Consider the following 26,656-nt stretch of genomic DNA (forward strand, 5'->3'; position numbering starts at 1 on the left):
CTTGCACTACCAATCCTCAGTAGCTCTGGCTGCTCCTTCCTAAGGCTTTCCTCCCCCCATGTTTCTAACATGAGCCAGGTTTTGCCCTGTAACAAACTCACTAAAACAAGATCATAGAGGTGACTGCTAAAGAGCAGACGGCTCAGACCAACCGCTTCTTTGCCATGGTTAGAGCTGGCTCTGTCATTCTTGACCCTGCTACACAGTTGACTTGGGTGGTTTTTTTTAAGACAGTCTCTTCTATGTAGCCTTGCCCTCACAGAGATCCATCTGTCTCTGCCTCCTGAGTGCTGGAACTAAAGGTGTATGCCACCATGCCTAGCTCTTAACTCAGGATTCTAGAGACAGTGGCGGTGCCAGCCACTACTCAAAACTTCAGCTACACAAAAGGAGACACAACTGTCCCACTATTCCTGTTAATGAAGATGGATCAAGGTGACAGCTCTGCACAAAAATCCTGTGATAAAAAGTCTACCCAACCCTTTATAAGAATGGCTAATGGTGTTTTAATTAGGATATGCATAAAGGGAAATCTTAGAATTTACATAGGAAGGGTCGGTGGAGCTGGGCAGTATTAGGCACTATGTATCAGAACAGATGGGGAAAGACTCAGTGACAGTTACTCGGGTGAGAAGGAACTGTCCCCAGCCTCAGCTTCCATTCTGAGCGCCCTGAGAGCTGGCTCAGACAGCCTTGCGTAACCCATGGAAAGCTGGGGGTGACATTAGTTATTCAGTCCCCTCTCACTCTTCTCACCTTCTAGATTGATGACAAATGTCCCCGTGAGCTCAATGTCATCTGCGGTTCTTTCCCGTGGCTCCTGAGCCAGCAGTGTTGTCTGGGAGGCCATCATCAGCTCGTTGAGCTGAGATGTGCTAGAGGTCTCCTCAGCTTGGAGCATCTGGAATGCATGGGAAGGTTACTGTTCCAATGAAAGACTGACAGCCAATTTTAGTTGCTGACTGGAGTATACATTTTGTTTCACTTTGAAAACTATGTTCCCCCTAACCCCCAATCTATATGGTGATTATACTTATTTTGCAATGAGAAAAGGAAGGTTTAGTTACCCTTTTCTGTTAAGCTAAAACTGCCAACATTTAGAGCCTCCTTTGTTATCACGATTCCTCTATTAGCAGAGGGGGTAGGACACTGTTAAGAAAGACTTGCTTTTAGAGCAGCAAACTGGGGGCAATAGGTAGTACAACTTTTCCACAGTGTACAGTGAGCCAGGCTATCTGATAAGCACTTTGAGATTTTCCCATCAAATTTTTGATCTTCAAGATAAGTTTGTGAATTTATATAAATATTCCTTTAAAAATAATGAGGCTAAGACTGATTTGGTTTCGACAAGTTGACTCACTTAGTAATAGGTAGTAACAAGTCTCCCATCTGACATCTAGTTAGGATTCCTAAGGAAGTCACATTTATGGTTGGTGCCAGTTAATACTGGCTGTCAACTTGGTAAGATGTAGAGTCTCCTGGGAAACAAACCTCTGGACATGAGTTTCTAGATGAAGTTAACTGAGGTGGAAAGCCCAATTGTAAATGTGGCGAGCAAACCAGAACTAGGCTGTGTAGCCTTGGCAGGTCAATGATTTGACTGACCTCAGTTTCTTCCAACAGCTTACAATTCTTAAATACCACAAAGGCCAGTGTCTGCCGTTACCTTACCATTGCCAACAACGCCACGGACTCTAGCGACTTCAAGTCTCAAATCTTTAAATGTGTAAATTGGGTTTACCAACCAAAATGAGGTGGTTTCTTTTTACAGATGTAGGTATTTTATGAGCATGAATGTTTGCTATGTGTATGTACTACACATAGTCCCAGGGCTGGAAGAGGCCAGAAGAGGGTGTTAGATCCCCTGAAACTACAGTGACAGGTAGTTGTGGGCAGCTGGGAACTAAACCCAGGACCTCCACTAGATTAGCGAGCTCTTTAACTGCTGACCCATAGCTCCAGGAAATGTGTTGATTTTCTGGTTCTGGTTCTCATGAAATGAAAGAGAACTCATTTGTAGAATATGATTCAGATAAAATTTCAAAATCCAAGCCTTCAGTAAATAAAACTTTCATTTTTTTAATGTACTTTCACACTTCTGCACCGATCTAAACAGGCCCCTGCATATGTCAAAAGTTCAATCAGTGAGAAGATCAGTACTGCAAGACTGAAATCCTAGTTTCTAAATTAATTCAAGATCTTAAATCTACCACTTCACCTACTACACACGGCCTCAACCACTACACACTACACACAGTCTCACCCACTACACACAGTCTCACCCACTACACACAGTTTCCACCCAGTACACACAGCCTCACCCACTACACACGGCCTCACCCACTACACATACCTCCATGATCTCAAACAGTAGCCCCGGCTCGATCACTATGATGACCTCATACTCGGCAGCATTTTTGCCAGGAATGCTGCCAAGAAAGGAATCTCGCATGGCACACGCACTCTCCACTGCCTCCTCCAGGCCTGGCTTCTTCCAAATAGAGCTTGTATTAATCCAGCCAGTGCGAAAAACACTCTTGGGTTCTGAAAAAATAAGTGGGGACTGAGTCACATACAGTTTAGACAGCGTATAAGCTCTAAGCAAACACTAAGGAGAGACAGGCTGTCATCTAGGATGTGGTGTTCAGTGAGTCAGCCTGATATTCCCAGGAGCCGCAAGTCACACATTATAAACACATACACATAGAAATCTCAGAGCAAAGCTGAACTGTGGGCATGAGATGTGTTTGGTGAGGACACAACAGTTCCCCATGCCTGTGCCTTATGAACAACCCTCCATCCACCTAACCTGCAAGTTTCTAGTTTTCTATGAAAATAAAATCAGGACAGAAAAAAAGCTAACATAAAAGCATTCACTATAAAGCACTGTATTTTATTTGAATAAAGCTTAAAATACATTTTGAAACATTATAAACATTTAAAGATTTATTTATTTTATGTATGTGAGTACACTGTAGCTATTTTCAGACACACCAGAAGAGGGCATCAGATCCCGTTACAGATGGTTGTGACCCACCATGTGGTTGCTGGGAATTGAACTCAGGACCTCTGGAAGAGCAGTCAGTGCTCTTAATTGCTAAGCCATCTCTCCAGCCCAAAGATTTTTTTTTTTAATTAATTTTTATTTTCTGTTCATTAGTGTTTTGCCTGCAGAGATGTCTGTGTTGGATCCCCTACAACTGCAGTTACAGACAGGTAGGAGTTGCTATCTGGGTGCTCAGAATTGGACCTGCAAGAGCAGCCGGTGCTCCTAACTAATGTGCCATCTCTCCAGGCCCTTAGAAACACATTTAAGCAAAAGTGATTTCTCAATGTTGTCAAGGGCTCCATACATTTCAGAAAGCACTAGAGGTGTAGCCCTAACTCTGTATGAAGGGACAGAGCAGACTGTACCAAGTGACACTTATCACAGCGACACTGACAGTGTACCTGTGTGAAGCTTATAATGCCACAGCCAACCCCCTATACGAGTCTTCCCATGCAGAGAACAGTTCTTACCTTTACCATAGGGAATGTGCTGGAACACCTCTTCTGCCAAGTGAGGAAGAATGGGTGCAAAAGCACGAACCAACACATCCAGAATTTCTGCCAATGCTGTCTGACAGGAGCGGCGCTTGGGATCCTTCTCGCTTTCGCAGTAGAGCCTGAAAAGAAGAGCCTGCTCAGCAGCTGACCCGCTGCTCTGGCCTTCACACTTCCATGCTGCCTCTGGACACCTTGTCGTCTATCCTATTTTACTACTCTCTCAGGATCTATCTGGTTCCTCATATATTGCCCAACTGTGAATGTTTAAGGTGGATGACGGTCTAGATCACTGACTTTGCACATAATAAGGTAACTGACCACATCTGAGTGAGTGCTACTCCCAGTGGTGCCGTGGGTGCACTGTGAAAGCCAGTGTCTTTAGTGGTCTGCCTGGCTAGGCCTGGGCCTGCTCTCTGGACAGCATGGTATTCATCTACCAGCAGCTATAACTCACTGTAAACAGGTCCATGCACATGAGTGGCTGTGTTCTGATACAGGGTCTCACTGTGCAGCCCTAGCCAGCCAGCAGAGAACTCTTTGTAGACTAGGCTGGTTTTAAACTTAGAGATCCCCCCGCCTCTGACTCACAAGCGCTGGGATTATAAGGATGGGTATTATCCTCTTCATTTTTCAGACAAACTGAGATTACCCTCTAATCACCCAAACACAAAACACAAAGTTAAGTGCAGACATAACTGACATCAGGCTTGACTCCAGAGCCCAGCTATAATTCTGCCCAGCTGCTCACCGTGACCACTGCATCCTGGACACTGCTGACACACACTCAAGCATTCCCGCTGAGGACTGTGCAGTCACACTTACCTATCCTTGACTATGCTGAAGTAAAAGCTGGACAGTTCTCTGGTGTAAAATGCTTTCAACAGTCTGACAACTTTTCCAAAGTCATACTGTTTATATGAGTCAGTAATCTAGAGAGCAAAGATGGAGAAATGAAGGCTGCAGCGAGCAATGAGACCAACAGTACATCACAGGCGAAGCAAGCTCCTCTCACCAGCATCTCAGAGGGGATGGCTCAGATGCTGGTCGCGCTTGCTGCACAGGCACGAGAACCAGTATGGACCCCAAAACTTGCATAAGTCCTCGGTAGACATAGTGCAGCTCAGAACAGGGATCTGAAGCAGACTGGCTGCAAAGGCTATCATAGGGGTGAGCGCTGGGTTTTCCTTTCCTGTGATAAAACTTTCCCTTGAAATTCTGAGTACTGTTAATTGGTTCATTTTTCTTGTTACTTTTACAAATTTGCTATTACATTTATTTGGGGCATGGGGAGAAGGCAGGTGCCACAGATCACATGTGGAGGTCAAAGGACAGTCAGTAGTTGGTTCTCTTTCACTGTGTGAGCCCTGGGGACTCAGCTCAGGTCATCAGGCAGCAAACACCCTTACCCTATGAGCCATCTTACCTGCCCATTTGATTTATTTCATTTGACTGTAAGAACCTGCCTCAAAGGATGAGGTGGAAGAAGTGTCAGCCTTGTGCTTCTACATATGCATGCCAATGCACACACACATACACACACACACTTGCACATACACATGCACGCAAACCACATACACATACATGAGAAAAGAAAAAAAAATGTTTCAAAGACAGACAGGCAAGTCTGCAGGAATGTTGGGGACCGTCATTCTACAGGCACAACTGTTCACAACAATCACACTCTACTCTGGGAATGACAGCAGAGCATGTTCCAAGGAAAACAGGTCCATGTTTAATGGCTTGTTTTGTGTAAGAACATATGTTCATGTATGTGTAGGTGCACATGTGTGTGGATGCCAGATGTCAAGCTCGAGCCAGGAACCATGTACCTTGCTTTTTAAATAGGGTTTCTCCCTGGTCTGGACCTCAAGTATGCTCCTCTGGCTGCTGTCTTCAACCTCCCAACACTAGACTCACAAGTGCACGCCATACCTGGCCTTCTCAATGTGATGTGGGGCTAAAAATCACACTCAGGTGCTCCGGCTTGAGCAGCGACCTCTTCACCCACCATGCACTTCTCCCAGCCCTGGGTGTGATTTGGATTTTAAATCTGCAGGGCTGAAGAGGAGCTCAGGCCCTTGGTGCATGCTGGGAAAGCTCTCTACCACAAGCTACTCTCCCGCCTCTAAGTCCTAAGTGATGGACTCACACCACTTTTAAGTTTTCAAGCTTTTTTAGGCCATGTTTTTAATCCTAGTACTCAGGGGGCAGTGGAAAATGGATCTGAGTTTGAAGCAGGATGGTCTACACAGCAAGTTATAGGCTAGCCAGGGCTACACAGTGTGACTGTGTCTCAAAAGAGATGTATTGGGGAAGTACAGGGTCAGGGGGAGAAAACAAGTTTTAAGTCTGTACTATTTAATTTACTAGTGTTTGTATGTGTGAGTGCATGCACCAACAGGCATGTGCAGAGAGCTCAGAGGACAACTTTTGAGAGTTGGTTCTTTTCCTACCATAAGTTCTGGAGTTCAAACTTAGGTCACCAGGCCTGTATCAGCTGAGTCACCTCACTAGCCCAAATCAAACCAGCAAGTCACTAGTGTCCCCCCCCACACACACATACACACCCTCATCCATGTTCTGAGTGAAAATGTGCACATGTGCTTCTGACACAGGGTACACTGAAGCAACACAGGCCAGGTTTCAGGAACTGTCTACATACATGTGATAGTTCACCTTGACTGTGAATGGGAATTAGAGCTGCCTAACACACATGTGCGCATGTCTGTGGCTGTGTTTTCAGAGAGGTTTAACTGGAGGGAAGACTCACTCTGAATATGAGTGGCACCATGGTGGGCAGGGTCCTGGGGGGAATAAACAGGAGAAATAAGTGGTCATCAGCATTAATCTCCCAGCTTCCTGACTATAGATACAATGTGATTGACCACCTATGTTCTGGTCACCGTGTCTTCCCAGCCTGCTGAGACGGCAAAGCAGTTAAAGGTATCTACCAACAGGCCTAACAACCTGAATCTGATCCCTAGGACTCTTGTGATCTTGGACAGCTACATGTGCATAGTGGCACAGCCCCCACTACACCAACTAGACAGATCCAAAATCAACTCTTCCTTAAGTTGGTGTTTCCGAGTACTTGTCAGGGAGAAGAGGCTGACTCCAGCAGCCCCAGGATGGGCGGCTACTGTGGGAGAGCTATTCTGGCTCACTGGCCTTGGTAAGAGTATGTGAAAGGAATGCGGAAGAGCCAAGAGGTGAGAGTGTGGGACACCTTAAGCGTGCTCAGTGGGCCCTTGTGGTGGGGGTCTGGAAGGGCAGAATGGCCAGAAACCTGAGGACAAGGAGAAGGACGACTGGACACTAGCTAGAGGTCACTCGTGCTGCACTCTGGCAGAGACCCAACTGCACATTGCTCTTGTCTTAGTGACTTTTCTCAAACTCATTTTATTTTCTATATTAGTGTTTTGTCTGCATGTATGTCTGTGTACCACTTATGTGCCTGGTGAATGCAGAGGCCAGAAGAGGGAGTGGGATCCCTGGAAATAGAATTACAGATGGTTATGAGCTAACATGTGGGTGTTGGCAACCAATCCAGGTTCTCTGGAAAAGCGGCCAGTGCCCTTAACTGCTGACCCATCTTTTCAGTCTCCATGCTGGTATTTGAATGAAGCTAAACTCAAAAGTAATGAAGTAAGCTGTCTTCCAGAGGAAACTTCAAGCCAGTGTTGTATCCATGCTGTGCTGTGCATGGTTACTGTTTGCTGTTGTCAGCCACCCCACGACAGAGAGCAAAGGTGTACAGATGTGCAGATGGTGAGGAGAGACACCTGAGCAAGCTCTATGATACGGAGAGCAGCAGCTGGAACTGTTAGAGCAGAGCCATTTAAGGGAACATGGGGTCAGTAAGAAAGGTGCCCAAGATCACTACCCAGGCACTGAAGGCTCCAGCTTATAAATGTACAATTCCATTTGAAAGGACAAAAGCTAAACTTAGAATCCTGCTGGAAGGTTCTCTGCTCAAAGTCAACTAAATGTTTCTTAAGTTCTACCAACAAAACCCACGAAGGCAACTACAGTTGTGACAGATGAGGGCAGACGACACCTTGAATTGACAGTAGAACTTGGCAGTGTGCCACCTCTTCATGGTGCTGGTTTCCCAGGCACAAAAACCACAAGAGTTACAGAGCCATGGAGGCTCCAGACACTAAGGCCAGGCAATGTATGACTGGTTCAGATGCCCGCAAGGCACCCAAGAGGCATGAAGCTGGGAAGCCTCAGCACACACGGCACACAGAGTGCAGGGACTCAGGAGCTGTCCACACTCTAAAGGCACACCTGCCACAGCAGTGCACTTCTCCTCCTTGTTGAAGGAACAAGAATCTTGAGAGACGCCTGCTGGGAGGAGAAGCTGGTTCCTGTAGTTCTCAACAGAAGGCAGTCTTAGAGGCAGGGGAGGGGTGAAGAAATGGCTCAGAAGGTAGGCATGCCTGCTAGCAAGCCTGACAACCTAAGTTAGATCTCTGGGACTCACAGAGTGGAAGGAAAGAACCAAGTCCTGTAAGTAGTCCTCTGACTTCCACATATGAATTCTGATGTGTGCACATATGCACATGTGCATGTACACATACACACACACACACACACAAATTAAATGTTGAAAAAAAAGAGCAAGAATCCAAAGACATGAAAACACTTCAGGCCATGGTCATCGCAAACTGTGTGGAATGTAGTGGTACCTTCTGGGGTACAATAGGGATGATTTCTAGTGAGCGAGGTCTGTCCACTGGAAGCTATGGGAAAGGTGCTGATGCTGCTGTTTGCCAACGCATGCTACTGTGCACTGACCTTTGTTGCAAAATCCTGGATTAAGTGCAGCATATACTGGTCTATGACGTACATATTCTTCACAGGAACAGAATCCGTCTCTGGGTTAAAACCGGTCAAATTTCCCAGGAGAAAGCGGAGTGTGTTTCTAAGCTGCTCAGAGAGAGAGAAAGCACACAGTTAAAGACAAGTCACCAAGCTTCTCCATTTCACCAGTTACTTTATAACTTCATATTAATTTTTTCTAAGTTCTGTTATTTTCTTAGTAAGATTTTAAAATCCTATTATTCCTAAATAAGACTACAAAGGCACAAAGAAACTCTCATTCTATTACCCAATTTTATATAGAAACAACCACTGGCTGGGTTTCTCATTAACTCTCTTCCCTAGCCTGTTTTGCGCATGTGTTTATTCATACATAGATGGCTATATGCTATTTCATCTGATTCACATATGAAAAGAAAAACAAATGCATCTGGCTTGCAGAGTCACTGAGTACACAGAAAGCATATATAGAGTATAATCTTACATCAGCTTATGGTCTAATCTATACATTAATCAAATATAAAAACATGAACATTTCTTTTGTTCTTGTTTTTGTTTTGTTTTGTTTTTTAAAGACAGAGTTTCTTTGTGTAGCCCTGGCTATCCTGGAACTCTCTTTGTAGACCAGGCTGGCCTCAAACTCACAGAGATCTGCCTACTTTTTCCTCCCTAGTTCCGAAATTAAAGGTATGCACTACCATCTGGCTGATGTGTACATTTCTTAGTGTTACTACTTTAAACAAACTAACATGGGAATTTAAAGACAGCCACATGTAGCTCATTTTCATGCATGTCTCATAAACTTCACTGAGCAGGACCGACCTTGCTGATGTCATCTCTGGCAGCAGAGAGTACAGAGGGGCCAATGGTCACCTCCGTGAAGATGTTGGATTCCGCTATCCACCAGCGCAAGATATCAGCTCCATAGGGAGGCTCTTTGCTGTGGTCCTTTTCATTGAAAAACAACATGTGAACAGAACAGCTTTTGATTTATTTCAATTAGAGGAACAAAGGTTTTAGCTAAAGTTCCCCGTCAGAAACTGGAGTCTGTAAATGCAGCTGTAAGAGCACAGTACTAAAAAGCTCAGTACAAAGTAGGCTCTATCTGAAAACAGGAAGGCTAGCAAGACAAACCTGGCTGAGACAGATGGCAGGTTTGTCCCGGTGACTGTAAGATATGAAAGTCACAGGGGCAAGGAAATGCACCCTATGGACCTCTCATGTAAGTACCTCCAACCTGCCCCCAACTGCCAGTAACCACAGAGCTGATGCCATTCTGAATTTAAAGTGTGTATTTCTAAGAATATAATAATATACACTCAGAATTTATAATCTCATTTTTTCTCCTGTTTCCATTTAATTATAAATCTGTGGTTTCACATAATAAAACCTGATACCTTGAGGCCTCCACATACATGTACACACAAGTTTATGTTTAGAACATTATAGTAACCCATCCATTATCCTTGGCCCTCAATTCCTGGGCTCAAGAAGCCCTCATGTCTCCACCTCCTGAGTAGCTGTGCCACCATCCCTGGCATATCCTGTCAGAGACAGTCCTAATCTTGTCAACCTGTGTCTATTCACTGAGGTAAGCACTAAAGACTTAGTTGTCGATTTAAGAACCTGACAACAAAATGAAAATGAGTTTCAGTCAGACACCTACTTTTCCTCCACTGATGATAGTGTCAGGATTAATGACATTCCCAAGGGACTTGGACATCTTTTCTCCTTTTTCTCCGATCATAAATCCATGAACCATCACTGTCCTAAGAAATATAAGGACCAGTGTGAGAGGCCATTTTAATCACTGGTGATGTCTTGACAGACAATGGGTGAACACACTTCTTGTTTATCAGAATTCATGTATCAGGGTGTGAGTCAGGGAGTCCTTGGCTTAAACACAGCACAGCAGCTGTTCTGTGGCCTGTACATCAGAGCATTTGCTGCCCTCTGATTACTAAAACCAACAAAATAATGAGCAGCGCAGACCACCTCCTTAAAACTAACTTCCAGAAGACAACTTGAGAAAAAAGCACTTTCTACTGTGGTTGGCTTTTCAAAGTGACACAGGAATGGGCAGTGAACTATCTCAGGTGGGAGACGACTGCAGCAGACAAAGCCTTAGGATGCTGTGTCAATCTTCCATAGCAGCTGCCTATACTCTACCCCAGCAGGGTTTCAGTCCCTCAGTCACTGTGGGTCCCCACAAAAGGGGACAAGCTGAGGCTGCCTGCTCTCACTTGCCCACACTGTCCTCCCCTATACTCCTGGTGGATCGCCACACAGCTGAAGATGCTGCCCCACAGAGTCCGTTAGCTAACTCCACTCAACGCTACCTCATCTTCCAGGAGGTGCAATCTGCCAAGTGACAGGTGCCACACACGGCTGTATCTCTCCCCTTTTCTTTGTCCTGTGTTGATTTTATTTGCTTTTTGTTGTTCCTTTGGGGACAGGGTCCCCACATGGCCAGGCTGACCCTGATCCTAAGACCCTCCTATTTCTGCCTCCAGAGTGCTTGGATCTGCAGGATGTGCCACCACAACTATACAGAAGAAGACCATGCAACCTTCTTACAAATTGTACCTAACATAAAAGGTGAACCCAGTATCGCTCAGCCTTGCTGCACCCACAAAACACACCTCTTCCTCTGGATATACTGTGGGTCTCTCCTCCCAGAAACAGGAAGAATGGTGCTCTGGCATATGCACCTCTGTCCGCAAGCGCGTGTGGCACACATGGCGGGTACTCAGAGGATCATCAAAGTGGGCTCACTTGGTGCTGATGAATACTCACCTGAAAGGTGCTTTTGACCTTGTAGCCACACTTGTCAGCAAAGAAGACTGGAACCAGCCCCCAAGCTGGTCCTTCCCCTCCAGATACAAGTCTGCCCTCTGTTGGGTGCCTGAAATATATTAACACAAATGAAGTTAATTAGAACAGAAAATAAAACTACGTGTGCGCCATAGTGTTAGGGTAACCAATGTGACTGGGTTCTAATGCGACCATGTTCTGTTGCAGTCAAACTCACGTGATCACAAACATCTGATGATGCCGAAGGCTAGCACAGGTAGGCACGGAAGTCATGTGACAAGCAGGTGTGAGTAACAATTCCTGCAGACTCATCTATCCAAGGCCCAGTGTGACTCTCACCTTAACTGTGCCTGGTGTCCCAGGAGCCACAGTGTGAGTCAGTAGGTTTACTGCTAAGGGTGGCAGTGAAGGAATCTGTCCTACACTGAGGTACCACTTCCTGCACAGCACACTCGCTCCTGAGACTGAGGACGCTGTCCGCTGTGTGCTAGCAGAAAATGCTTCTTGCTGCTTTTTTCAACAAGCAATGCTACTCACCTACACTGTGCGAATGTACGAGAACAAAGTGCCTAAACCTTAATAATGCTTCAAGTGTATCCAGGAAACAGAATTAGAAAATAACATAAAAAACTAATTATAAAAGTTGATTTAAATTAGCATTTAGCCAGTGTACATCTTAGTCTGTAAACATGAATATACACATTCGGCTTTCAAACTGTCTAAGCTAACTGTCAAATGAGGAATCCATTTACCTGCTAGGACCCTCCCGCCACAACCCCCACGTAAGGCCTCGGATCACACCCTTATTCCACATGAAGCCTGTGAAGTCCCTCCAGTCCACAGATGGCCAGCTGTAGACAAGCTGCTGCCCCAGCTCCCCTTTCAGAGTTCCCGGCTGGCATGTGAGGGGATGTGAGGGGCTGTCTGATGGCTTGCTCCTGATTCCTCCCCAGCCTCTCTCATCTCAGTTCACTCTTTCCTTCACTCCATGTCTCCCTCTTTCCTTGGCATCCTCTAGGACGTCTCCTCTGCAAACGTCTGCATCCAGTGCCTATGCAGCCAACTCTCCTGCTCCTTCTGACTCTTGGCCATGCTCTCCCTGTCTCTTCAGCAATGTGTCAAAAGCTTACCTGACTGAAAGTAAGAAAGGTCTGCAGAGCTGGCGCTAAGAAGGTGCACCTTTGCAGAAGAATGGGCACAGGAAAACAGAGAGCCAGGAGTGCACTGTAACACCACTAACCACGTGACCACTGTCCTGGCTCTAGCTTGGCCTCTTGTGCAGAATGATGGGGTCAGATTAAGTCCATGGCTTCCAAGCTGGATGGCTCAAGGCTGCCAAGCAGGCCAAAGAGAAGGTACTGCTGGCAAAGCGGGGAAAAACAAAAACAAACGACCTTTTTGGTGGAATTTTAGAGGCAGGGTGTCCTATGTAGCCCAGGCAATCCTCAAAGTCATGATCCTCCTGCCTCAGCCTACCATGTGCTGGGATTACAGGCATAGACCACCAAGCTGGTTAAAGGTTCTAACTCTAATCTTAAGTAGTATAGTTCTAAATAAAATTTCAAAAAAAAAAAAAAAAAAAAAAAAAAAAAACCAGTATGTTGAGAAATCACAGGACTAAATGATCTCCCAGGCCTTTCTAGAACTGAACTGGAGCAGCCTGTGGTGGTCTAAGTAAAAACAGCCTCCACAGGCTCATAGATTTGAATGCTTAGTCACCAGAAGCTCTGATGGGATTAGAAGAATGAGGACATGTGGCCATATTGGAGAAAGTGTGTAACTGGTGGGGGAGAGGGGGGCGTTGAGGGTTCAAAAGCACATGCCAGGCACAGATTCTCTCTCAGCCAATAACTAGGATGTAGTTCTCAGCAACTTCTCCAGCACCACACCACATCTGCCTGCATGCTGATAATGGACCATCTCTGAAACTGTAAGCCAGCCCAGTTAAATGCTTTCTTTTCTAAGTGTTGCCATGGTCATGGCATTTCTTCACAACAGAAACTCTAAGACACAGACTGTTCCAAAGAAACAAAAAACAACCTGTCAGGAACAAGCAAAAGAAAATTGTCCTAAGTGCTGTCATTTTGTTTCCAGACTCCATTTTAATCATAGGGGGACTAAGTTCTAGATCCCAGGGCCGAGGGGAGATGACCAGCTTCTGATATTCATCTTTTGCTCCCCAAAACACAATGAATGCTCCCAACCACAAAAGAACAAATGGGATCTGACTGGATAGTACATCTACATTCTGTACCAAGTGACGTAGACCAACCACATGAGGAAAGCCCCTGACTAAACCCTGACTGGTGAAAACACGTAACTGTAACTTGGCACAGATGACTGTGGTTTTCAAGTTTAAATGCTCTGCTCAAGGCTGCAGTTCAGCTCCCAAGTTTGTTCTGGACCCTGATAGATAAGTAATGGCTTGATTACAATAAATGTCTGTTATCTGCATTGTCCTGGTGATTGTGTTGTATTATGAGGTCTAAGTGGACCTCATAACAAAACAATAATCCCCACAAAGGTTATGGTCGAAGATCTAAGCTAATAGCTCTGTATTTTCAGAACTATTACTGTTGCTGTGTACGTGTCCCTCAGAGGACAAGTCTCCAGAGACAGCACTTTCCTTCTGCTTCTGTGTGAGCTCCAGGAAATGAAGCTAAGGTAACCAGGCTTGTGCGGCAAGCACCTCTACCCACTAAGCCATCTTGCCAGCCCTCAAGACGTAACTGGCTTATAATCTAATGTTAGCGATTACCTGAAAGAGCAGCTAGCTACATGACTCAATGGTCAGAACTCTTGCTGCTTTTCCAGACGGCCAGAACACAGTTCCCAGCACCTATATCAGGTGGCTAAGAACTGCCTCTCACTCCAGCTCCAGGGGATTCAGTACCTTCTCACCTGCATGGGCACTGACACTCAACACACACATACCAACATACAGACATACACACACATGGAAAAACAATAAAAATGTATCTTAAAAAAAAAGAAATTGAGCTGGGTGTGGTGGTACATGCATTTAATCTCAGCACCCAGCACCCAGCACCCAGCACCCAGGAGGCAGGCAGTTCTCTGAATTCAAAGGCAGCCTGGTCTACAAAATGAGTTCCAGGATAGTAGGGGCTGTTATACAGAGACCCTGATTTGAAAAACAAACAAACAAACAAACAAACAAAATGAAAAGAAAAAAAAGTAATTACCTTGAAGAACACAAGACCATGAAGTTCCACTGTCAAACCAGATGTCCAAAATATCCTGCCCTGGCACATACTCCAAAGCATCCGGACCACCAGCCTAGGAGAAAGCAGAAGACAGTTGACCTACCGCAGCCACACCATACATAGGAAATGTTCCACAAGTTTAAAGAAAGTGAAATACAGTCATGAAATCCATATTTAAAATAAACACTACAACATACTTCACAGCTGAACACAACCCCCGGCAGCATGGGAAGTGAATGGGCCACTGGTGTAGCAACAGTCACGTTTTCCTCTTCCAGTAAGATGCAGACAGAACACTATCAGGGATCGCTGGGTCAGACCCACACAGCCCTGCTGTGCCAACAGGAGGGACTCTTCTCGTGGTCCCATCTGCTCAGTCACCTAAGACAGCCTGAAAAGCACTGGCCCAGTGAGGTTACAAATGCCCCGCCTTCCACTGCTGTGTTACAAACTATGTTTTGACTGCAAGAAAAAACGTTCACTTCCAAACTGCATCTGCCTCTAATTCTTCCACTTCAATTGCTCCAAGAGTTGCTCACACTGACCTGAGCTACGACCTCTGCCGGGAGAAGCTGCTCGGCGGGGAGGGTCCACCACACATCGCTGCCATGCTGCTCTACCAGTTTAATGAGATGCTCGGTGGTTTGGCTGTTGGGAAAGAGGCAGGATCAGCACTGTACTGTAACAAACATTTGTCAGTTATTGTTTCTCCAACTTCAGCAGAATCTTAAATGGCTTACTTGACTAATTCCCATACCTTCAAATTCAGTACAAATAACATCGTCTTGATCATATATGTCCGTAAACAGGAAAACAGGGCTCTCCACACCTCCAATGTCGGTCCACATGGTTCCTATCCAGAAACTCTGTCCTCATTTCTTGCCAAATCAAGCTGACACATCCTGTCAGCTCTACCTGGCTCTCAGTGTACCTTACTGCCTCAGCACCAGCTATGCAACACCAACCCCCCCCTCAACTGAGAAGAGCCACCCCCTCTCTCACAGAGAAGCCTGACCCTCCCTCCCTCTCTCACAGAGAAGCCGACCCCCACTCCAGCGGAAGCATTCCTGTAACTGCTGTCATTCCACCTTCCTCTCAGAAACTTTTGAGGCACTGTCTCTGCCCATGTCTTAGTCCATCCCCTGGCATAAGAGGCAGCTCATACTACACACACACACACACACACACACACACACACACACACACACACTCTCTCTCTCTCTCTCTCTCTCTCTCTCTCTCTCTCTCTCTCTCTCTCTCTCTCTCTCTCTCGGTCCACAGGGAGGTGTTGGGCCTTGGACGAGGTAACTCCATTTAACCTGTTACCTTCAGTCACATAGGGCATAGGTAGAGGGCGTGATTAACAAGTCTCTACCTCCAGAGATTTAAATATTAATGAATTATCAAAAGGCCAGGGGCGTAGCTAATTAAGTTATTCCCTCCCCTTTCTCCCTTCCCTATAAGACTGGTCCCCCCTGGCTTTTGGGGGGGGGGGGGAAGTGCGTACCAGTTGCGCCCATTCACCATGTCATGAACAATAAAAGCTTTGGAAAACCAGACTCCACGTGTCCATGGTCTCTCAGCCTGATTCCCAGCTTTTGGAACCCTGGAACCTTGCCGATGCAGCCACCGGCCCACCCACCGACAGCTGCGTGAATGTGGGATCCTCCGCTGGCGGCGTGGGAAGCCCTGATGCTGGACCGCCCTGAGACTGTGTCGCTGGACTCCCCCCCCCTCCCCCCCCGAGATTCCCTACAGATGGCGCCCAACGTGGGGCACGACCACCCATGCGTCTACAAGAAAAATCCTGGCTAAATCTGCTAAGCAAGTATACTTCCTGTGAGATGTGAAGTCTCTTGGTCCTCTCTCAGTGCGCCCCGCGCGCTCCCCGCCTCCATTCTGCCGGAGTTCCAAGACCACAGATGGAGGCCAATCTCGGCCTATGGATCTGCTGCCATGTGACTCACACATTCTCCCGTTTTGCCGTGCCCACCCATCACCCAAAACGGAGATTTCCCACAGAGAGACTCCTACCGCAGAGTCTGCCTTGCGCACTGTGAGTGCCCTGCTTAGCCCCTGCTCCTCTACAATAGCCCTATCTCTGACAAAGGACGGTGCAGACCAGCGACAGAGATCCACACTCTGCACCCATGCACGGGCCTACATTGTTTCCCACAGGTGGTGGACAACGTGCGTGCGCAGAGCCAGCTCCACAAGCGCCCCCCCCTGGTGTCTGCAAAAACCATGAGTAACATGTCTCTCTGTCCACCCTACCCCCTCTTTCTTTCTCTGATTCTTAGCTATAGTCTAACCCCTGCCTAATACAAAAGAACTAGGTCTCTCTCCCCACATGTTCTCCAGCTCAAGGACAAGATGGCGGCGGCTTCTTAGCCCCCCACTCTTCCCATCCCCCCAGCTCCACAGAGGGGGTTCCTTCACAGCTAATAGCTGTCTTTCAAGCCACAGCACCTACTGTAACCCTCTTTCTAAGACTCCCTTGGCTGAGAGACTCCTTCTCGTGGCTGAGACCGTTCTCTCTCTCTCTCTCTCTCTCTCTCTCTCTCTCTCTCTCTCTCTCTCTCTCTCTCTCTCCAGCTCCAAACTCTAGCCCCTAGTGCCCTGCCAGGTAGCTTCTTTCCCTACTCCCCCGTCATATGCGACAGGCTACAGCTATTTGGCTTAGCCTGCTTGCCTGAAGCAACAGGGCGGAACCCTGCTTGCTACCCAGCCCAGTGTTCCTTAGCCAGCCTATGCTTCCCCTCACCCTCAGTCATTTGCAGCTGACTAAAGCTACTTAGCTCAGCCAGCTTGCCTGAAGCAGCGGATCTAAAATCCTGCCTGCACCCCTTGCCCCACTGCTGCCTGCCAGTTTCTCTCAAAGCTGCCTGACTCCAATCCAGCTTCCACGTGTCTTTCCCATAGACACAGACTCTCACTCTTTCTGACTCTTAGCCCTCCTCCTTACTTCTTGCTTGCCTTAAACTTTTCTTCAAAGTTGGCCTTTACTTTTATCTACATTTAAAATTTACCAGCTAAGAAAAAGAAAAGCGGGAATGCAGAACCTCTCTGCCAGAGCACCCAGACGCCACATGGCAGAGCTAGGCTCCTCCCCCCACTGCTTCTAAACCCGCCATTACTGCTCCTCCCCAACAGGAGGACCTGCAACAAACGTTCCTGTTTTTCAACCAAAATTTTTAAACATTTCCTTTTCTTCCTAACAGGAACACCTAGAACAACAATGCTTGTGTTTTTTCAACCAAAATTTTGTTATTTTTTCTATTTTAATGCTGCCTTTTCTCTCTAATATTCGTGATATATGTCCAACATTATTTTTTTTCAACCTTTATAATTTCTTCAAGGTTTAAAAGCCATCTAATTTCCTTCCACAGTTTAAGTGAACGTGCTGATCACCATTTCTTAAGTCTTAATTAACAACTAATTTCTTTTACAGGCAAACTGTTGCTGCCAATCCCAGATACAAAATTAACATTGTTTTTCTCCCTCAGCCATCCAAAAACAGACTCAAAGATACATTCCAAGACTAAACTTTCCTCAAACACCTTTGCTTTTCCAGGATCTTAACGACAGGCCATAAGGTGCTTGTTCCCAAGCAATTTAATGCTCCATATCCAGCCTACAGACATCTCCCTGCCGGAGATGCTGCTTCCCTGCTGTGATTATCCTACAGGTATACCCACAGATCCAACAGAGTCCACGCCATCCTCTGGAACCTGCCTGAGATGCCAAGCTGCTTCCTCCCAGCCACCTCATCTGACTGCAGACTCCAGAGACACGCTGAGATCCAGTGACAGCGCCACCTCCTGGAACCTGCCAAGCTGCCTTCTTCCAGTCATCTCATCTGACTGAAGACCCCAGAACATGCTGAGATCCAGAGACCCACACCAGGCTCCAGAGATGCACGCCAGAACCCAGAGATGCTCACTACAGAAGACAGATCCAGACCTTCCAGCTACAAATGAACTCTTTTGCCAAAGTCACATAGCTAAAGTTACATGTTAGTGAGGAAAACATAATGTCTATTTAGATTAATCAGATGTCATTACCCTCAAACTGTACAATCTGTATTTAATTGTTTCAATGATTCCCTGCCTTCCAAACCCTACCCTCAATTCCCATTACCCTTGACTTAGTTATACTACACCCTCTGGCCTACATAGTGTTTTATTTTGACCACCTCATCCAAAATTTTCACTAAAAACAGTGAGATGTTGGGCCGTGAAGACATGGTTTGGACATAGCCTGGCTGAACGGGCTTTAAACCCCGGAGACCCTTTTAGGGACGGTAGGATGTTTAGCCCTGTTCCTAGGCCCCCTTGATAGAGCGCTGGGTTTGAGATAGCCAGGAGACCCAACAGGACATTGCCTGTCAGGGACGGCATATTATCTCCCCGGGCTCTGGGACTCCAGACTACTTCCACGTGGTCCACATCTCTCATTAACACAGAGTTGCCCCTCCTTTTATGAAAGAAAAGAGGGTGGGATGTTGGGCCTTGGAAGAGGTAACTCCATTTAACCTGTTACCTTCAGTCACGTAGGGCACAGGTAGAGGGCGTGATTAACAAGTCTCTACCTCCAGAGATTTAAATATTAATAAATTATCAAAAGGCCAGGGGCGTAGCTAATTAAGTTATTCCCTCCCCTTTCTCCCTTCCCTATAAGACTGGTCCCCCCTGGCTTTTGGGGGGGGGGGGTAGAGAGTACCAGTTGCGCCCATTCACCATGTCATGAACAATAAAAGCTTTGGAAAACCGGACTCCACGTGTCCATGGTCTCTCCGCCTGATTCCCAGCTTTTGGAACCCTGGAACCTTGCCTATGCAGCCGCCGGCCCGCCCACCGACAGCTGCGTGAATGTGGGATCCTCCGCTGGCGGCGTGGGAAGCCCTGATGCTGGACCGCCCTGAGACTGTGTCGCCGGACTCCCTTCCCCCAGCCCGCGAGATTCCCCACAGGGAGGCTCACACCTGACCCTCTCACATGACTAAGACTTGAGAAACAACCCAAAGTTCTGCTCAAACACAATGAGCAGCTCCAGTGTCTGAAGCATGATCCCAGGCTCCCCTAATGGAACAAGGTATTTACTGCTTGGTAGTACTAGTGCTCAAACTCAGGGTCCATGCATGCTCTATACACTGCTAGCACTGAGCTACAACCTAGCCCTTGTCTTTTTAAGACTGTCCAGCTGTGTAGCCAAGGGTGGCCTAGAGCTCACTATCCTCCTGTCCAGTGCTGTCCAGTCTTTAACACTCATTTTCCTGCTGATACCAAGGCCTCCTAGAGTTGTTTTTTGTTTAGCACACACAACAGGCAGCAGCACAGACCCCACAACTTTGGGTGAAACAGGTGATAATTTAGTTACTGACTCACCAAGTAACCCAGGCAAGGCCCTGGGCCTCTCTGCATTTCTGGGTTCTCATTTGTAAAACACAAGCAGCAGCACATCACCAAGAGACTTGACAAATACTGACCTAGTAAATGCAGTGCCCTCAGTAGCACTTGCCATTTTAACATATAATTAATATGTACATGAGAATTCAGACTAGGCGCTGGTTAATCTAACCCTTGGGAGGCAGAGGCAGGTGGATCTCTGTGAGTTCCAGCCCAACCTGGTCTACATAGTGAATTCCAGGACATCCAGGGTTACATAGAGAAACCATGTCTCTAAAAACCAAAAGAATTCAGACTGAGTCTTTGAGATAAATTTGAATGTTCTGTATTGGTTATTAAGTCATACACATTAGGATTCAGAATTTATTTTTACTTATATATTCCTGTGTTTGTGTATGTTTGTCCACCACATTTGTGTGGATAGTCTTGGAGGCTGGCTGCCACTGGGAACCCTGGAGCTGGAGCTGCAAGCAACTGAGAGCTGCCTGATACAGGAGCTGTGAATCAAATCTAATCCTTTGAAAGAGCATCAAGCACTCTTAGTGAACTAGCTCTTCAGCTTCCAGAGTATCAGTTAAAGATTAAAACACACAGTAAACCCTGTCTTTGAAACGGCCACCTCTCTACACTCCATCACCAGTGCAAGTGACTGCAGAGCCACCAGAGTTACTGGGAATGGACAGAACAGGGAAAATCCAAGTTCCAGGTCTGTACCAGCAGATACTAACCATGCTGTGCACAACCAAATATTCCAATTGTCCAGCTCTGGTATGTCATGGATCAAAGCTGTTTGTAAAAACTGCAAAGGGATGCAAATCAAGTAGGTAATATAAATTAGCACGCTCTATGACCTGAAATCTGAGACTTGAGAGATGGTTCAGTGATTACGAGCGCTTGCGGCTTTTGCAGGGGAGCCAGGCTCAGTTCTGAGTACAAGGCAGTTAGTTCACAACCAAATTCCAGCTCTAGGAGATGCAATGTCCTCTTCTGTGGGCATTAGGTATGCCTAGGACACACATGTATACATGCACACACATAAAGCAAAATAAACCTTAAAACTGGAGAGAGAAGCAAAGGCATAACGGCACACCCCCGTAATTCCAGGACTGAGAACGCAAATGGAGATAGATTTCTGTGAATTCAAGGACAGACTGGTCTACATATTCAGGCTAGCTCAAAAAAATATATTAAAGTGATACTTTCTAAAAGATTGACTGAAAAAAAATTGACTGAACATACAATGCTTCCAAAATGTTCAAGAATTTACATATAACATGAATATAAAAATATCAAATTGGCACAAGTCCCACTTGCTAGGACATTGACTTTAGATGGACTTTAACAGTGAAGATAAGCTTTCCCTGGGTGACCATAAAAACTTTACGCAACAGGGAACTAGCTGTAAGACAATAACTCCTGGTTATACATTAGTTTTTATATATTGTGCACAGAACACTTTATCAGTTAAGAAAATATGAACATGCAGTAATGGGAAAATCTGAAGAAACCTAATGTCCCAAAGAACAAAACCAGAAATGCAGTAAAGTACATTCAAATATAGACATTACAGACAGCAGATAGGCTGTTCACACCAGTGACACACTTTTCCCTTAACAAAGGGAACGCCGGGAGATGAGTGGCATCTCCTTTTATGTTACCATGAGATTGCCAAATTTAGGCGAGCACTGAAAAGTCTTAAATGTGTTTGGAATAAACAGGTACAAATAACACAGAAGTGAAAGTAGGTTGTTTACATTTCATATTAGTATTATCAATAAATGAACAGCACAGTACACTCAGAAGTTCTGGGCTGGCTGCTCTGTGTCTCGAGAGTTCTGAAACCTTGAGTCTAAATGACAAGTCTGGAACCAGGCCTGAGAGGTATGTCATCCTCTCAGGTGGGAGCTGTGTGCCTCCTCTATCACATACACCCAGGGTGAACTTACACCCTCTTCTCTGAAGCTGCTAAGCACAGGCAGAGGACAGGCTGTGAACCAAGGCTGGAGGCAGGGAAGAGGGCGTCTCAGGAGATTAGTGTGTTGACAGAGTAAGCACAGAGTTCAAAGAACGAACTCTATCTGGCATACTGGCTAACAGCAAGAGGAAAATATGGTATTTTAGAAAAGGTATAAAAATAAGATTATGAACATCTTTTATTTTTTAAGTCTTAATAACTAAAGAAAAGTGAGAAGCCTTACATGATATATTCCTCCACACCCATCCCATAATAACAAATTCAACTTCAATGAATTGTTTTCCTTATCTTTAAATAAATATCAGATAACTCAACAATACTTTAGAAATATAACTTAGGTGTTTATTTAGCTACATAAAAGTACCTTGCTAAGTCTATAAATCAAAGAAAGATGTTTGGTTTTAAATATCTATATGTTATTAAGTCAACTATATAAAACCCTGAGTTTAAACACCTTAGACATTTGAAAAAAGTTCTCTTTAACTGCAACATTTCCTTATAAAAATATTAATAATCACTTAAACACATAACAATGTTTTAACAGACAAAATATAATCATGCTTTATTTTTTCCAGTGCCCTGCTTCTTTTTTGCAATGTCACTATATAGAATAGGTCTGTCTTGCCTCCTCCTGCCTCCATCACTCCAATGCTAAGTTATCTTATATTCTACAGCAGTCCATTTTAAGATCATGAAATCCTTATTATAAACTTCTAAGGTCTGGCAGTCAGTGAGAAAGACAGCCTGTTTGGTTTTATTTTTCTTTTACTTTAGTAATATCTTTATGAATCTCAGAACTACTAATGTAATCTCAACCAATGAAAAACAATGTGCAGTAATTCTTAAAAACCCAGCTTCCAGGGCTGGAGAGATGGCTCAGCAGTTAAGAGCACTGACTGCTCTTCCAGAAGTCCTAAGTTCAATTCCCAGCAACAACATGATGGCTCACAATCATCTGTAGTGGGATCCGATGCCCTCTTCTGGTGTGTCTGAAGTCAGCTACAGTGTACTCATACACATAAATAAATAAATCTAAAAACAAAACAAACCCAGGGTGGGGATGGGGTGGGGGATGGAAGTACACACCTTCAAGGCCAGCCTGGTCTACAGAGTAAGTTCCAGGTCAGCCAAAGAAGGGGAAGCCCTGTCTCCAAAAACAAGACCAACAAACAACAAAGCCTGCTTCAAGCAGGGTGTGCATCTGTCACCTCATCAACTCAGGAGGCAGCAGGAAGACGTAGTGCAAAGTCAACATGCGCTACAAAGCCTGACCAGGAATGTGTGTATGGAGATCAGCAGGAGAACACTGGCATGGCATGAACATAGCCTAGGACTGCAATGGCATGCATGTATACATACATATACATACATACATACATACATACATACATACATACATAAATACATACACACACACACACACACACACACACACACACACACATATATGACATACTTGTTTCCAAAAGATTGGCAAATTAAACTCTACATATAACACCAAAAAATAGCTCAATTTTGTTCTTAGGAATCTAAAGAAAAAAATGTTTTCCAAAAATAAAAAAGAAAGAAAGAAAGAAAGAAAGAAAGAAAGAAAGAAAGAAAGAAAGAAACAGAAATGTTTTTAGTGCACCCAAAGGAGCTGCACCAGCTGAGAGAGGCCCTCCCACCCACTGCTGAAGAGCACAGGCTGCTCCTTGCTAAGCCTCCTGCTCTGCAGTCAGGTCTGTCCTGAGATTCTAGACAGACAAAACACTCATATTTTTTAAAGAAGAAACCCAATCAGCTCTAGAGTTAGAGAATTATAGAAACCAAACAAGCGACCCTAATGCAACATGCTTGTGTTGTGAGAGGCCATGTTTTATGTACCACATGTATGCAACTTTGTCAGTAAAAACAAAGCTGATTAACTGAATTTTAAAACTGAAGTTTACTTTTTAAAGGTTGATTAACAAAAGCTTCTCATCGAATGAGCATTCATTGCAATGCTGTGTGGTGCACAGCATTGCAACAATGGGAGAGGCCATTCCTCCTGCGTGGGACAGAATCCCACACTCAGGAGACAAACTGGAAAGTCACCAACATTGTGGACAGTGGAGCTGCCACAGTCTGTGTCTCAGGAAAACTTGGAGGTAGGAACACAGCTCAGTAATAGGGGACTGACTTCCCACCAAAACAAAACAACAAAAAGCAACCACCTTGAAACAGCCAAATGCTGGATGTTCTGCTCCCTGGATTTTCAGTGTGGGACCTATGCAGCCAATAGGAGCAAAGCTATTGCTTTAAATGTCTGTGTGACCATTCTTCTGTACACGATTTAAACCCCAGCAGTGTGTATGTGTATGATGCTGGGCTTTGAACCTATGGCTTCATGCGGGCTATACAAGTGCTTTTTACTGAGCTATATTCCTAGCCCTATCTTCTTTTGTGCATCATTAAGTTCCTTGACACACAGCTACACTGGACATTTTATATGCATATCTTTGTACAGAATTCATTAGTCTTTTCCTTCCAATAAATACTTAGAACTGGAATTTTTTATAATAAAACCGAGGTCATGCTTTCAAATATTATAAAAGAATTTCTTAAGGTTTGTTCTTGCAAGTTTCAGAATTCTCTTTATTTTATTAATAATATCCTATACTTAAGCACACAGTTGACCTATGACCTAAAGACCAGTATAAATTACAGCTAATAAAAGAGGGTGAAACTACTTATCACTCTGTAGTCTTGTTTCCATTTTAATGCTGTAATTCATAGAGCAATAAGTCAGACCAATAAGAGAACTTTGTACTCGACTCAAAGGCCTTATCTATCACTCATTCCGTGTTCCTGCTTCGGTTTCCATCAGGGAAAACTCTGACAGCAGCCAATCGACAGGCTCTGCTATCAGCAGCACGCACTATTTAGCTGGGAAGCAGAAGGCACTCAAGACTTCAAGCTAAGAGAAGCCTGTGCTGTCCTCTCGGCCCTCTCTGTTCTGTCTTTATAAGCAAAAGGCACAGGACAAGATCTCTGCTGGAAGTGACTGGAGAAAGAACAAGGTAAGAGGCTAAGTGTTCCTGTCTGTCCACTAAATGTGACAAAGAACACAGTGGAGCTTCAGAGGAAAGAGCCTGCTCTCCACGCAGTCCTGTAAGAAGGCTGTAAAGGCAGCAGGTAACGATTTAGGATGCTTTCTTTACTGAGTGAACATAAAGTCTACAGGTTTCCAGAAGCTGGCTCCAAGCTGCCTGAGCGCTTAAATCAACAGTGCTGGGTGACAACATACATCTAAAATAAGGAAAGAAACACCATCAACAGTTTCCTGTCTTCTCTAGTGAGAAGACATCCATTTTATCCATTTTATGTTTAAAAATACCTGTTTTTATTAAACAGGACTAGATTGTCACCTAAATTATACAAGGATTATACTACAGATTCAGGAAATGACCAATGATATTAACATTGTAAGTTCTTAAGGAAAAGAAGCGAACATAAGCTATAAATGAAATTAATATGTCAGAGTCTGAGTCCATAGTTTAAATCTGTCAGTCTTTAAACTCATTTAGGACATGAGTAATGCAAGATTTTCTTCGGAAAACAAATATGTTTAGGGGCAACTCACAGACTCTCATCCAGGAAGCAGAAGATCCAGGCACGGCACTCACCTGGAGTCCCAGCTCCCAAGAAGCTGAGGCAGGACTGCAAGGTACAGGCTAGATCTTGACCCAAACTGCCACCAGTCCCACCACCTATTCACACACCAGGAGGAGGCAGAGGGCTGGGGCTAGCTCCGGAGTCAATTGTAGAGTACTTGCCTGGGAAGCACCAAACTCCGGGTTCAATCCTCAGAAGCAGACACACTGAGTGACTAGTGTTTTAAAGCAAAAGGAGTCACCGGCAAACTTCTGGAGTCATCAGATGTAACAGCAACTCCATGTGGACTGTGCACAGATTCCAGTGGAGCTGCTGTTACTTTTGATGGCCTCCAACCTGCCACAAACACGGGAAAGGAAGGACAGACATTTCTGGGTGGGTACTTGATATCATTTGATTCGGAAAGAAAAATGATGACCTTCATTCTGTTTCCTAGCAAATAATTAAAAATATAAATGTTCTAAAATTCAAGTGCTACGTCACCAGAAAGACCCAACCATGGAAGACTATGGAGCTCTCATCATGAACGGTGTACAGGAAAATGACCTATGATTTGACAGACCGTGTGGCTGCGTCTGTCTGTCATTCTATAGGCCAATATTCTGTACGTCACTGCTATTGAAAAACCAGACATCGACTAACACCCTTTGAGTGCTGTGCAGCAGATCATGGGGGAGTCTGCAGCACAGCAGGAAAACGTGCTGACGAAATAAAATGAGACAATGCTGGACACACGTGTGTCTGTTTGTCTGACAATGCTGACATCTGTCTCATCTAACTCACCTTCTGCTCAATCTGTGTACATTTTTACTTTGAAAATAATTGCCAGTTCCACCAGTCTGCTGTCTGGGAGTGTAGCTCAGTGGTAGAGTGTGTGCTGTTGAAAATTTGGGGTATGTTCCAGTGGTAGAATGTGAGTTGCTAAAGTCTGGGGTGCAGCTCAGTGATACCGTGTGTATTAACATCTGGGAGGGCCTAGGTTCAATAAATGTCCTGCACACAAAACAAATAAAAGCCAAATTTGTTTTACTTTTGAATGTTAATAACATAGACTCATCCTCCCTTACTCACTTCAAGGCAATGCCCTCAAAGTCTTGCATTCTGATAACTGAGGACTGAGAAACAACTGGCTTTTGAGTTTACTTGTGCGAATTTATCACAACTATAATCACTTCATTCTCAACAGATATATTCTCAAAGATAGTAGTAGAATATAACTGACCAAACTC

The 26,656-nt window shown here is 45.0% G+C and overlaps 1 protein-coding gene and 1 long non-coding RNA gene across 2 annotated transcripts in view; one reads left to right on the forward strand and one right to left on the reverse strand.

Annotated features, from left to right (window-relative positions):
• Nucleotides 1–26,656, reverse strand: part of Iars2 (isoleucyl-tRNA synthetase 2, mitochondrial) — a 41,891-nt gene that overhangs the window by 1,738 nt on the left and 13,497 nt on the right. The window contains exons 13-22 of the mRNA XM_034513108.2: nucleotides 14,954–15,056; nucleotides 14,388–14,481; nucleotides 11,167–11,275; nucleotides 10,037–10,139; nucleotides 9,193–9,318; nucleotides 8,347–8,478; nucleotides 4,369–4,475; nucleotides 3,520–3,665; nucleotides 2,354–2,544; nucleotides 757–901 (exon numbers count right to left, since the gene is read on the reverse strand). Of these exons, the coding sequence (XP_034368999.1) occupies nucleotides 757–901; nucleotides 2,354–2,544; nucleotides 3,520–3,665; nucleotides 4,369–4,475; nucleotides 8,347–8,478; nucleotides 9,193–9,318; nucleotides 10,037–10,139; nucleotides 11,167–11,275; nucleotides 14,388–14,481; nucleotides 14,954–15,056 (1,256 nt within the window). The remainder of the gene's footprint in view (nucleotides 1–756; nucleotides 902–2,353; nucleotides 2,545–3,519; nucleotides 3,666–4,368; nucleotides 4,476–8,346; nucleotides 8,479–9,192; nucleotides 9,319–10,036; nucleotides 10,140–11,166; nucleotides 11,276–14,387; nucleotides 14,482–14,953; nucleotides 15,057–26,656) is intronic.
• On the forward strand, nucleotides 24,718–25,974 carry LOC143443730 (uncharacterized). Its single transcript, XR_013112949.1, has 3 exons — nucleotides 24,718–24,832; nucleotides 25,385–25,479; nucleotides 25,900–25,974. It is a non-coding gene; the product is annotated as an uncharacterized LOC143443730 (long non-coding RNA).

This window comes from Arvicanthis niloticus, chromosome 10 (genome assembly GCF_011762505.2).
Source record: "Arvicanthis niloticus isolate mArvNil1 chromosome 10, mArvNil1.pat.X, whole genome shotgun sequence".
In the NCBI taxonomy this organism is placed as follows: Eukaryota; Metazoa; Chordata; class Mammalia; order Rodentia; family Muridae; genus Arvicanthis; species Arvicanthis niloticus.